Source organism: Lepus europaeus, chromosome 15 (genome assembly GCF_033115175.1).
Source record: "Lepus europaeus isolate LE1 chromosome 15, mLepTim1.pri, whole genome shotgun sequence".
Lineage (NCBI taxonomy): Eukaryota > Metazoa > Chordata > Mammalia > Lagomorpha > Leporidae > Lepus > Lepus europaeus.
The window spans coordinates 95754543-95768440 of NC_084841.1; the positions used below are offsets into that span (position 1 = coordinate 95754543).

The following is a 13898-nucleotide window of genomic DNA, read 5'->3' on the forward strand; positions in this document are numbered from 1 at the left end:
GGCACTGCAGGCAGTGGCTTTACCCTCTACACCACAGTGCCAGCCCCCAGAAATGTATTTTAAGTGAAGAAGCTTTGCTTGAAGAGCACCTGGCCCATTAGTGAGCACGGACATGGTGTGAAACTCCAAATTTGGGGCTCACACTGGGGCTGGGGAGCTGTGAGCAGCAGTCCTCTGCATCACCAGGATGTGAGGTCCTACGAGGGAGGGGGAGAGGGAGAGGGAGGGAGGGGGAGAAAGGAGGGAGGGAGGGAAGAAGGGAGGGAAAGGAGAGAGGGAGGGAGAGGAAGAGGGAGGGAGGGGGAGAGGGAGAGAGGCAGGGAGGGAGGGGGAGGGAGGGGGAGGGAGGGGAGGAGGGGGAGAGGGAGGGAGGCAGCCCCAGGATAACACTTGGGGCAAGCGGGTCTGTGGGAGCAGGAAAAGCGAGCAGTCACATGTCTGAAGTGTCTGGCAGTGTGTGCTCTCCCTGGAAATCGGCTTTGCCTTGAGTTCAGGCTCTGTGATGCTGTGGGCAGCAGGAAAGCTCCTTAGTTCCCCATACTTAAAATTGCCAAGTCCTCTTATGTGGGCAAAGCAGATTTTGGGAAGCATTTTATTAGTAGTAGTATTGTTATTATTATCAAAATATTTGCTTATTTTTAAATACTCGAAAGACTGAGTATCAGAGAGAGAGAGAGAGGGAGAATATGTTTCATCCATTGATGCACTCCTCAAATGTGTGCAACAGCCTGGGCTGGGCTACACTGAAGGCCGGAGCCAGGAACTCCATCCAGGTCTCCCACATGGGTGGCGGGGTCCCAGCACTTGAGCCATCACCTGCCTCCTAGATGCATCAGCAGGGAGCTGGGTGGAAGTGGAGGTGCCAGGACTGGAGCTGGTGCTCTGGTGTGGGAGTTGGGCATCCCAAGCAGTGGGTACCTCACTGTGCCTCAACGGCCACGCAAGCAGTTGCCTCTCAGCTGATGCATCGAGGCTTGGAGTGCGAACGGTGGCTATCACTGCCCACTGACTCTCTGACCTGGTTTTGACCCTGTGACCTTGGGTGAGGCACACAGTAGGCTGCCATTTCGGATCCATTGGGAGAATCCAGCAAGGGGGCCTGTGGGCCACTGGAGGAAGCACAGTGCTGGCTGCAGGAAGCACTTTACCACGGATTCACGGGCGGATTGGCTCATCCGAATGACTTCCGTGGGCCTGCAGCAGGGGAGCGTCCGGGCTTTCTTGTGTGCCTGGCCCTGGGGTGTCCAGTGGCTCACAGTGAGAGTCCAGTGAGGAAAGTAGTTGTGAGTGGGGTCTTATCTGGCAGTTCAGGCCAGGGCCTCAAAACCGAGTCGAGGCAGATTTTAAAGAACGATGTCTTGGTGTCAGTCTTGAGCGTGATTCTCTGGGATAGTAGAATGGCCTTAAGAGTAAGAGGTTTTTAGAGAGTAGGGTGTAAGTGGCCCTAAGAAGGAAGACAGGAGCAGGTGTTCACCCCAGCTGTATCCCACATCGGGGTGCCGGGGTTCGAGTCCCAGCTCTGGATCCTGACTTCAGCTTCCTGCCATTGCAGATCCTGGAAGCCAATGGTGATTGCTCAGCTGGTTGGGTCCCTGCCACCCACATGGGGGGCCTGGGTTGAGTTCCTGTTTCCTGGCTGCTGCGGGCATCTGGGGAGTGAGCCAGTGGATGTGAGCTCTCTTTGGCTGTCTCTCTGACTCCCAGATAGAAGTCAGTTTTGGAGTGGCAGGTCTGGCAGTTAGGTTGTTGGAGGGTATGGACTGATAGTCTAGTATTTATCAAGAGTAGTGCTGTTTGTGTTTAACCAAAGCCTTTCGTCTGCTCTGGCTGCCGTAACCAAATCCTGCAGACTGGGTGGCTCATGGTCCGTGGCTGGGGGCCCCAGGCCCTGGCTGACCTGCTTGTGGATGCAGCTTGTGGTGCTCCTGTGGCCTTTGTGAGAGTGGGAGGGGGGCGGTCAAGGTGTCTCTTCTGCTTCCTGACCCCGTCTGGAGATGCCCCTTCACGGCATCTAAGCCCTCACCAAGGCTTTTGTGGAGTTTGCCCATTTCTCTCCTTTCTCTTCCCTTCTCTGTTGTGGGTTGTTAGACCTGAAGCCACAGTTCCAGTTTCTGCTTGGGATGCTGGGGTTGCCCTAACAAAATGCCACAGACGAGACAGCGTGAAGGTGTTCCTTGCAGTTCTGGAGGTTGAACGTCCACATTTTAGGTTCTCTCCTTGTCTCACTGGGTCTCCCACGGCCCTTCCTCTATCCTTTTCGCTCACCTTGGATTACAGCCCCACCCTTAATATCTCCTTTGACCTTGGTTACCTCCTTAAAGGCCCTGTGTCCAGACACATTCATCCTGGGGTTAGAGCTTCCAGTTGTGCGCTTGGGGCAGATCCTCATGAGCCCATAACCCTCGGGTGGGGCCGCGAGCCCTGCTCTGTGGACAAGACCTCTGAGGAGGACTCAGTGGTTGGAATGAGGGCGAGGGTGCTGGCAACATCATTGTTATGACAATCTCTGTTTCGTGTATGTTCTTGCATTCTCTCTCTCTCCCTCTCTCTCTCTCTCTCTCTCATACACTGTCACACACATCCAAACCCATGCACAAACTTTGATGGAAATTATTTACAATAGCATACAGATAAAATCAACACAGTCATCCATAAATGGAATAACAGGGGACTTCAGAGATAAGAGTAGAAAAAATGAATTTATAAATTTCAAAACTGTGTTGTGAAACAACATGTGTGGTTACACAGGAGCATGTGTAGTACCTAGTATTTGTATTCCCTGACAGAAGCAAAACAAAACAAAATATTCTCACCTGACAATGGCAGCCTTCTGTGACAGCCAGCAGTTCCCCAGTTTTTGTCAGATGTGTTTCAAACCCCTGCCTTAAGTCGCCCATCTAAGGAACCTGTGGGACAACGGGCTGCGCCTTTGCTGCGGGCAGAAGGAGAACACAGAAAGCTGGGTTGGAGGGAGGAAGCAGCAGTGTGAGGTCCTTCAGGCGGCTCAGGGGTGGGGTGCAGGGTGCCCGGGCTCCCCACACAGGTGGGTCCTGGGGCTCTGCTGTGGAGCCCACGGTGAGGACCAGAGCTTGCTTCTCAGGACCCCCACCCCGGGACACCATCAGGGCTTTGGTTGTCTGGGTGGCACGAAGAAAAGGTGAGGAAAGTTTTTGCTCCAAAATTAATGTATCTTTTCATTCCAGTTTTCCATTAACCTTTGCAGATCCCTCATATTTGGGATGGCATATAAGACAGTGGGTCTTATAGTCACTGGCATCTTAGATGAGATGAAAAATCCTAACTCCATTAAGCCTTGTTGTTAAAATGTAACGTGGATGGAGTTTCATTTCCCCTTAGGCTTTGGCCATATGAAATAGAATCAATTAGTTTTCCAAAAATTATTCACTGGGGACGAGGCTGTGGCGCGGTGAGTTCAGGCACTGCTGTGACGCTAGCATCCCGTATCTGAGTGCCAGTTTGAGTCTTTGCCATGCCACTTGCAGTCTGGCTTCCTGCTAATGCATCTGGAAGGCAGCAGCTGGTGGCTCAAGGGCTTGGGTCCCTGTGATCCATGTGGGAGATTCAGTCGGAGCTCCTGGCACCTGGCTTTGGCCTAGCCCAGGCCTGGCTGTTGTGGACATCTGGGAAGTGAGCCAGTGCATGGAGGACTCTTGCTTGCTAGTCCATCGCTGTCTCTCCCTGTCTCTCTCTCAAATAAATAAATCTGCTCTTCAAATAAACAAATCTTAATTAAAAAAAAAACTTTTTAGAGAGAGAGAGGGCTCTCCCATCAGCTGACTTATCCCCTGAATGCCTCCCGTGGCTGGGGCTGGGCGTTCTGCCCAGGTCTCCCACGTGGGTGGCAGAGTGCGCACTAGCAGGATCAGGAGCCAGAGCCGGGTACTTAACTCAGGGACTTCGATAAGGAATGTGGGTGTCCTCACCATTATGCTGAGTGGCCACTCGCAGATTTGCTAAAGGTCAGTTAACACTAAGCTGTGGGTCCAGGTGGACCTGGGGTCTTGACTAGTTTTCAGTTTTTCTCTTTTAATTGATCTATTTAATTTCCTCATTTGAATAGTGCAGATTATTAAACAAGAACATGTTAAGAAAATGGCAATATTTTACAGTGAAGTTTTAAATTTCAGATTAATTTTAGGCGCACACAGAAGGAAATGCATAATTTCCCATATAGCCCCAACCTAATTTGCCCTCTTGTTAACATATCACCTGTATCAGATGTCTGTTAAAATCTTACATCATTTGTCATAATTATTTTACACCTTATTCATTTATTTATTTGAAAGGGAGAGGGAGAGAGAGAGAGAGAAAGAGAGAATTTTCCATGCTGGTCCACCCCCAAATGCACAGTAGCTGGGGCTGGGTTGGAACTGTGGGAGCTGGGAACTCCATCGTAGTCTCCCACGTGGACAGCAAGAACCTGCTTCAGCCAGAACCTGCTGCCTCCCCGGGTCTGCACTGGCAGGAAGCTGGACCTGGGAGTGGAGCAGGGACCTGAACTCGGGCGTTCTGGTATGGAGCGAGGGCACCCCAAGTGGCATCTTAGCTGCCACACCAAGTACCTGCCCCTGTTTTGTCCTGACTCACACAAAATGGTGTTATGCAGAACGCTGCAGAGCCCCGCCTCACGCAACGCTGATGTGCTTCTCAGGTTCGCTCTTCCCGGAAGTCTGGTATGACTGGGTCATGATGGAAGTGTGTTGTTACTCAGACTGTGCGTGGAATAGCCACTAAGTCAGGGGCTGAGAGGTCCCCTGTTTCTGTTTCTGGGGGGATTCCGTTTCGTGGATATACCACAGTTGGGTTATGGATTCAGTTATTGAAGGGTATTTTGAACATTTTAAGTTTTGACCATTTTGAGTAGAGCTGTTGTATACAGTTACAAACTGGTTTTCGTTTAGACATGATTTTGGCATGCCATTGTCTAAATTGTTGGGTTGTAAAGTGAGGCTTGTTTAATTTTTGAACCAATTTTTAAACTGTCTTCCAAAGTGTCTGTGCCTTTGTGCACTGCACTGTCAGTGAGTGAGGCTTCCCTCTGCCCCTCATCCTCCAGCGATGGCAGTGCTTTTCACAGTTAAGTGATTCTAACTGGTATGCAGTGATTTCTCACTGCTGTTTTATTTCACTTCCTTATTGACATAGGATGTCAAGCATCTTTTGTATGATTATTTGCCATCTTTATATTCTCTTGGGCAGGTGTCTGTTCAGAATTTACCCATTTGTAGTTAGGAGTTGTTATTGTTAACCTCCATAAGTTCTTTAAGCAATCTGAATTATACATATTTTGAAAGATTTTATTTATTTATTTGAGGGTAAAATTACAGACAGAGAGAGGGATGCACTCGGAGAGAGGTCTTCCATCCACTGGTTCACTCCCCAAATGGCCACAACAGCCAGAGCTATGCTTATCTGAAGCCAGGAGCCAGGAGCTTCTTCTAGGTCTCCCACACAGGTGCAGGGGCCCAAACACTTGGGCCACCTCCTGCTTTTCCAATCCATAACAGAGAGCTGGCTCCAGAAGTGGAGCAGCTGGAACTCCAATCAATGCCCCATGGGATGCTGGTGCCGCAGGTGGAGGCCTAATCTATTATGCCACAGTGCAGGTCCCTGGATTACATATTCTTTATCAGACGTCTGTTTAATAAACCATTTCTTCCAGTCTGTGACTTCCGTTTTTGTCCTCTACACACAATGTGTCACAGGGTAGAAAACTTAATTTTTATGAAGTCCATGTTACCTTTTTTCTCTTTTGGATTGGCTTTTTTTTTAAAGATTTATTTATTTATTTGAAAGTCAGAATTACACAGAGAGAGAAAGGCAGAGAGATAGAGAGAGACAGAGACAGAGACAGAGAGACACAGAGACAGAGACAGAGACAGGTCTTCCATCTGTTGGTTCTCTCCCCAGTTGGCTGCAATGGCTGGAGCTGTGCTGATCCAAAGCCAGAAGCCAGGAGCTTCTTCCAGGTCTCCCATGTGGGTGCAGGGGCTCAAGGACTTGGGCCATCTTCTACTGCTTTCCCAGGCCATAGCAGAGAGCTGGATACCAAGTGGAGCAGCCGGGACACGAACAAGCGCCCATATAGGACGCCGGCACTGCAGGCGGCGGCTTTACCCGCTACGTCACAGCACTGCCCCTGGATTGGCTTTTGATTTTGTATGTTTAAAACTCATCAGATACCAGGTCATGCAGATTTTATTCGGTTCTTCAGTATTTTGTAGTTTGATTTTCAAATTCCGCTGTGTGGACTATTTTGAGAGAACTGTTCTGTTCTCTCTACACTCGTTTCGCTCGGTGTGGTTTCTGGAAATGGCATAGAAAAGCGAGTTCATTTCAGCTTGAGCAGTCTGTGTGTCTTCACGGAGTTTCTTTCCAAGGAAAGCTGGGTCACGGGCGCTCCATCCTGCGCTGCGTCCTGGTGGCCACGAGGGGGCGCGCACACCCTCCGTTTCTCACCGACTCGCGAGTCCTTGGGTGCAGAGCGGCAGCTCCGCAGCCAGGACAGCGCCCTGTCCCTGGGAATGGTGGCGGGGAGACCCCGGGCCGCGCGGTGCAGGGGCGGGTGAGCGGCTTCCTGTCCACAGCCTCGGAGCTGGGGCTGAGGTCTTCAGAGCAGAAGGATTCAGGCGGAAAACTGTAATTCGGAGTAACCACTGTTCGCACCCAGGACCCAGGACGTGTGTCCACTACAACATCTCCCAGCGCCTCTGAGGCTGATGCGGTGCCCGCTCTGTGACCTCTGTCCCCAGACTGCGGGAATCGTATCTACACTGTGGCCTCTGGTCCTAATGCGAATTCTTACATCCTGCACAAATGAAACTGCGTGCTCACGGCACGCTAACTTGTCCTCCTCCCTCTTACCCCGGGAACCACCACTCAAACCTTTCTCTAAGAATCTATGAACCTGCCATCGGTGGGATCATACATGTCTGCGGCTGGCTCCAGTGTCAGGATGTGGGTCAGGCTTCGACACACGCATTTTGGGAAGACACAAACATTCAGACTATAACGGCCTCCTGGGATTTTTAAATCCTGCGCACCCTTCTTTGGTGCTCAGTCACGGGTGAGTGAGTGACAGGCCAAGAATTGTTTGATGGTCATTTGTTGACAGTTTTCCTTGGCAGAGGGAGGACAGCGTCTTACGAAGTGGCAGCAGCAGGGCAAAGAGGAGGAAGAGAAGGCCAGAGTGTAAGGGAGGCGGCAGCAGCAGCAGCCCGCAGGGAGAGGTTCTACTTCACACAGGAGGCTGTGGGGGCCATGCCTCCAGAAGCAGCCGCCGCCCAGGACTGGCGACGCCGATGCTCTCGGTGGCTGCTGCGGCGTCTTGCAGGTCTGGGGTTGGGTGCGTGAGCCAGGCAGGAAGCTCTCTGGGGAGGCAGGAGTCAAGAATTCCTGTAAAAGAGGCCTCAGGAAAAACAAAACAAAGCAGACAAGCTTGGCTGTACCTACACTTCACTCTGAGCCGAGGGAGGGGGAGGAGGGTCCTCTTGCCCCAACAGTGAGGAAGCAGGGCAATGGTTTACTGAGTTTGTTCTGGCTTTGGTCTCCTGGGATCTTAACTGGGCTCCAATAAGGCCAGGTTCTAAGTGAGTCAGCTTGCAAGGGGAAGGAGTTTCCATCTCAAAAATAAGAGTGGGACAAACAGTATGGCTCCTGTGTCTAGGACAGCGTGAGGGCTGTTCCACTTGCTCAGAACAGTCACATTGCCCTGCGGATCTCCTCTTTGACCTCAGGTAATTTACAAGTGCGGCATTTAACTCTCCAATCTTTGAAGCTCTTCTGCATTTCTTTTTGTTGTTTGTTTCCATTTTAATGGCATTTGGCTCCAGGATCACGCTCTAGAAGACGCTGGTGCTGAGACTTGTTTTCTGGCTCAGTGTTGGTCTGTCGTGGTGAGTGCTCCACACAGTGCTTTATAAATATCAGTTAGATGAGGGCAGGTGTGGGGTGCAGCAGTTAAGGCACCACTTGGGGGTCCATGTCCCATGTCAGGGTGCCTGGATTTGGGTCTGGGCTCTGCTTCTAATTCCAGCTCCCTGCTACTCTGTACCCTGGGAGGCAGCAGGTGACGACTTGAGCGCTTGAGTTCCTGCCACCCATGTGGTAGGCACTGACTTCGGCTCCTGGCTTCAGCCTGGCCCAGTCCTGAACCAGCAGATAGAAGATGTGTTTCATGTGTGTGTACACTGTCTCTCTGACTTTCAAGTAGGAGAATCAGGGGAAGATAGTATCATTCCTGGTATTCTACCGATGTTTCTGTCTGATTGGCCCCTTAGTTACTAAGAGAAGAATATTAATTCTGCAGTTGTTCATCTGCTGATTTCCATCTTTAGTTCTGTTGTTTTCTATTATACATGTTGTATATAGGAGCTGTAGCCACAAGCACATTCATAATTGCTGTATCATCCCGAGGGTGACCCTTTTGTAATGAAAAGCTTTTCTTTATCTTTGCTAAGACTTTCAAACTCTGAAGTCACTTGTGCGCTTTAAAGGTCGTGTCTGCACAGTCTGTCTGTCTCCATCCATTTACTTTTGGTCTGATTCCACGGCCAGAGAGTTGATGGGCAGCTGGATATGGTGCGTCACGGGCTCAGGCCTGTTTCCAGGAGAACACAGCAGACAGCACGTGTTGTTTTCCAGGTGTGTAGCAAGAGCATGGCTTCCTGTATCAGAGCTCTTGAGAACTTTCGGTCAACATACATGGCCCAGAGCATGTCGGGGCATGAGAGCAGGTTGCTGGAGCTCCACAGTAAGGAAGTCTCTGAGGGCACTAGGGACAGTACCTGCTGATTTTAATTTCAACAGGTTCTGGAGGCCTTTGTTGGAGGGGGTCCCGTTTAAGATGAGATGAGCCAACATTTGTAAATGGTGCATACATTGCCAGCAGAATCCAAAAGGGTATCAGGCTTGTGTGTGCTTCATGAGACTGAAATGAATCTCCTGGGGGAAGGATGGCATCACATGATCAAGGCTCCCTGGTTACCTGGCGAGGGACACTGATGGGGGAATTTGAGCTTACACTGGGGACTGCACAGATCTTTTGTGAGTGGACAGATAATATACTTACTGGGGCTAGTGCCCAGGCACTGGTCTCCTTCAAGGAGAGGAGCTCAGCTGTGTCTACACCAACAGACAAGAAGAAACCTCCCTTCTGATAAAAAAAAAGGGGGGGGGGGAGATTTCACATGCCAAATCTGGGCATATCACCTCAGACATGCCCTTCACCCTGGAGCACAGAACAGAGCTCCCTGGCAACACCTACCACAGGACTCTAGATATTCCCTGAAAGAGGACACTCCACTAATCCACGCATAGTCCAAAGACAAAAGTCACCACAGCGAAAAAAAAAAAAAAAAAGAAACCGGCAAGTATCTCCACAAATGCTGAACAATAGATGCAACAATTCAAGAAACAAGAATAAGGAAGATAACGTGACACCCCCAGAAGAAAATAACTCTTCACTAGATTGTGAAGATGATGAGATTGGAGAAATGCCAGAAATGTAATTCAAAAAATAGGTCATAGGATTACTTAGAAGTAATCAGAAGCAAATGCACAAACTAATGAAATCCATACATAAAAGAAACTTTCTCCCACAAAATTGAGATCTTAAGAGAAATCAAAATGATGCGCCTGTCACAGAAAGGGGGATGGGGCGGGGCGGGGGGGGGGAGGTGGGACTTCCCTGGCCTTACTCTCTTCCCATTGGTTGAGAAGGCTCATAGGGATGGGCTGCGCGGTCACCCAGAAGGAACCGGAAGCTTGAGTTGTAAGTACAGGGAGCCGAAGGGCGCTCCGGAATTTTCCTCTTCTGTTCAGTCAGCATTTCGTATCGTGCCTGCAGTGGGGACCATCGGCCTAGTATCGCTTTCGCCATGGCCCTCAGCGATGCAGACGTGCAAAAGCAGATTAAGCACATGATGGCTTTCATTGAAGAAGCCAACGAGAAAGCAGAAGAAATAGATGCAAAGGCGGAAGAGGAATTCAACATCGAGAAAGGTCGTCTTGTGCAAACCCAGAGATTGAAGATTATGGAATACTATGAGAAGAAAGAAAAGCAGATTGAGCAGCAGAAGAAAATTCAGATGTCTAATTTAATGAATCAAGCAAGGCTGAAAGTCCTCAGAGCAAGAGATGATCTTATCACAGACCTTCTAAATGAAGCAAAACAGAGACTCAGCAAGGTGGTGAAAGACACAACCAGGTACCAAGTGCTGCTCGATGGATTGGTCCTCCAGGGTTTATACCAGTTGTTGGAACCCAGAATGATTGTTCGTTGCAGGAAACAAGATTTCCCTCTGGTAAAGGCTGCTGTGCAAAAAGCAATCCCTATGTACAAAATCGCCACCAAAAAAGATGTTGATGTCCAGATTGATCAGGAGGCCTACCTGCCTGAGGACATAGCTGGTGGAGTTGAGATTTATAACGGGGATCATAAAATTAAAGTTTCCAACACCCTAGAAAGCCGGCTGGACCTCATAGCCCAGCAGATGATGCCAGAAGTAAGGGGAGCTTTGTTTGGTGCGAATGCCAATAGGAAGTTTTTGGACTAAGCCTTTGAGAGGTGGAGTTCATCTGCTGCTCCACTGCTAAGATATGGAGTTTGTGGTATTTGAAGAAACAATATCAATGTAGCTCCCTCTTTGCTGTTTTAATAGTGTTCTCTATTTACCAGTGGATACATTCCATCGTGGGTGCCCTTGGCCTAATTGTTAATGGGAAAGACTTGCTTGATGTGATCAGGAACCTACCTCTGGTTCATGTGGAGGCTGCAGCTTCTGTTGCTTTTGCAGCACGGAGGGAGGGCTTAGATGGTGGCTGTGGACTGCATAGGTCTCCTGTTTTTCCATTCTGTACTTGCAGGTGGTGTGTGTGGTGTGCTCTGCTGTGATGGCCCTGCTCTTTGTGTCTAAAGGACGCGCAGGCATGCATCCTTCTAGAAGTAGTGGCTTCATTCACTGTTACCTGTTCAATCCTCAACTCTGCTACTGTGATTTAAAATCTAAGCCATGGGTATGCTGTATTTAAAATAAAAAAAAGAGAGAAATCAAAATGAAATCTTGAAAATGAAGAATTCAATAGAACAAACAAAAAATACAGTGGAAAGCCTTAACAACATAATCAGTAAAGCAGAAGAAAGAATATCCAACTTAGAAGACAAAGCACAGGAAGTTATATTGTTATACCAAACACCAGAAGATGAAATTACAAACTAAAAAACACTATTGGGAATCTACAGGATATTTTCAAATGACCCATCATATGGGTTCTGCGAGTTCTCCAGGGCATGCAAAGAGAGAAAGGAAAGGAAGGACTTTTGTGAAATAATAACAGAAAATTTCCCCAATTTGGAGAAAGAAAGGGACATCCAAGTATAGGAAGAACATAGAACCCCTAATAGACATGACCAGAAAAGATCTTCATCATGACACATTGCAGTCAAACTCTCCAAAGTAAAGGCCGGCACCGTGGCTCAACAGGCTAATCCTCTGCCTTGTGGTGCCAGCACACCAGGTTCTAGTCCCAGTCGGGGTGCCAGATTCTATCCCTGTTGCTCCTCTTCCAGTCCAGCTCTCTGCTGTGGCCCGGGAAGGCAGTGGAGGATGGCCCAAGTGCTTGGGCCCCTGTGCCCGCATGGGAGAGCAGGAGGAAGCACCTGGCTCCTGGCTTCGGATCAGGGAGATGCGCCGGCCGCAGCGGCCATTGGAGGGTGAACCAAAGGCAAAAAGGAAGACCTTTCTCTCAGTCTCTCTCTCTCTCTCACTATCCACTCTGCCTGTCAAAAAAAAAAAAAAAAAAACCTCTCCAAAGTAAAACACAAAGAAAAGATTCTAAAATGTATGTGAGAGAAACGCCAGATTACTTTCAGAGGATCTCCAATTAGACTCATAGCAGACTTCTCATCAAAAACCCTACAGGCTAAGAGACAATGGCAATATATATTCTAAGTCTTAAGAGAAAAAAACTGTCAACCCAGAATGCTATACCCTGTAAAGCTCTCATGAACAAAGGTGAAATAAAGACCTCCCATGACAAACAGAAACTGAAAGAATTTGTCACCACCCTGGAGCCCTGCAGAAGATGCTTAAGATGTTCTGCACACAGAACACAGAAACATGGTCATCACTATTGAAGAAGGTGCTGGGAAAACTGGATTTCCACATGCAGAAGTATGAAGCAGGACCTGTACCTTATACCTTACACAAAAATCCATTCAAAATGGATTAAAGACCTCAATCTATGACCTGATACCATCAAATTATTAGAGAACATTGGGGAAACCCTGCAAGACATTGGCATAGGCAAAGACTTCTTGGAAAAGACCCCAGAGGCACAGGCAGTCAAAGTCAAAATTCACAAATGGTATTACATTAAATTGAGACGCTTCTGAACTGCAAAAGTAACTGTCAGCAAAGTGAAGAGGCAATTGACAGAATGGAAGAAATTATTTGCATACTATTCAACTGATAAAGGATTAATAACCAGAATATATAAAGAGATATAGAAACTTTACAACAACAAAACAAACAACCCAGTGAAGAAATGGGCAAAGGACTGAAACTTTTTTTTTAAAGGTTTATTTTATTTATTTGAAAGACAGAGTTACAGAGAGAGGCAGAGACAGAGAGAGAGAGAGGTTTGCTCCCCAGATGGCTGCAACAGCCGGAGCTGTGCCCATCTGAAGCCAGGAGCCAGGAGCCTCTTCCAGGTCTCCCACGTGGATGCAGGGGTCCAAGGACTTGGGCCATATTCTATTGCTATCCCAGGCAATAGCAGAGAGCTGGATCAGAAGAGGAGCAGCTGGGACTAGAACCACTGCCCATATGGGATGCCAGCACCTCAGGCCAGAGCTTTAACCTGCTGTGCCACAGCACCGGCCCCTAAACAGACATTTTTCAAAAGAGGAAATACAAATGGCTGACAGACACATGAAAAAATGCTCAGGATCACTAGCCATCAGAGAAATGCAAATCAAAGCCACAATGAGGTTTTACTTCACCCCAGTTAGAATACTTTCATACAGAAATCAACAAATAACAAATGCTGGTGAGGATGTGTGGAAAAAGGTACCCTAATCCACTGTTGGTAGGAATGTAAACTGGTAAAACCACTATGGAAGTCAGTTTGGAGATGCATCAGAAATCTGAATCTAGACCTACCATATGACCCAGCCATCCCACTCTTGGGAATTTACCCAAGGGAAGTGAAATCAGCAAATAAAAGAATTTTCTGCACCCCCATGTTTATTGCAGCTCATTTCACAATAGCTCAGACATGTAGTCCACCTAAATGCTCAACTTTATCCAGTCAACTGAAGACTGGATAACGAAATTATGGGATATGTACTCTCTGGAATACTACACAGCAGTAAAAAAAAAAAAATGAAATCCTGTCATTTGCAACAAAATGGATGAGCTAGAAAACATCATACTTAGTAAAATAACCCAGTCCTAAAGGGACAAATACCATATGTTCTCACTGATCTGTGATAACTAACTGAGCACCTAACAGGCAATCTGTAGAAGTGAAATTGACACTTTGAGAATCAATGACTTGAACAGCCCTCTTCTTGACTGTTGATGAACAGTTTTTTTTCCTTAATGGAGAATGGGACTGGAAATGGGAGAGGGAGGAGGAAATGGGTTTGGATTGGAGGTATGAGGATGGGTATGGTGGGAAGAATCACTGTATTCCTAAAGTTATACTTACGAAGTTTGCACTCATTAAATAAAAGGTTTCTCTGGCGAAAAACAATGTGAATTATTCAAAGGGTGAGTAACTGACAAGTGATTGAGTTTAATTCTTTTTCCTGGATGATGTGTCATCACTATATGGCCATTACAAATTAAATTCACAAGTCATTGAGCATGCAA

At 48.0% G+C, this 13898-nt stretch overlaps 1 protein-coding gene across 1 annotated transcript; it reads left to right on the forward strand.

The window, feature by feature from the left end:
• The first annotated feature begins 9786 nt into the window (after positions 1 to 9786).
• On the forward strand, positions 9787 to 11057 carry LOC133774394 (V-type proton ATPase subunit E 1-like). The gene has a single exon (XM_062212046.1). The coding sequence runs from the start codon at positions 9900 to 9902 to the stop codon at positions 10575 to 10577; it is 678 nt and encodes a 225-aa protein (XP_062068030.1). The 5' UTR covers positions 9787 to 9899; the 3' UTR covers positions 10578 to 11057.
• Positions 11058 to 13898: the final 2841 nt, after the last annotated feature.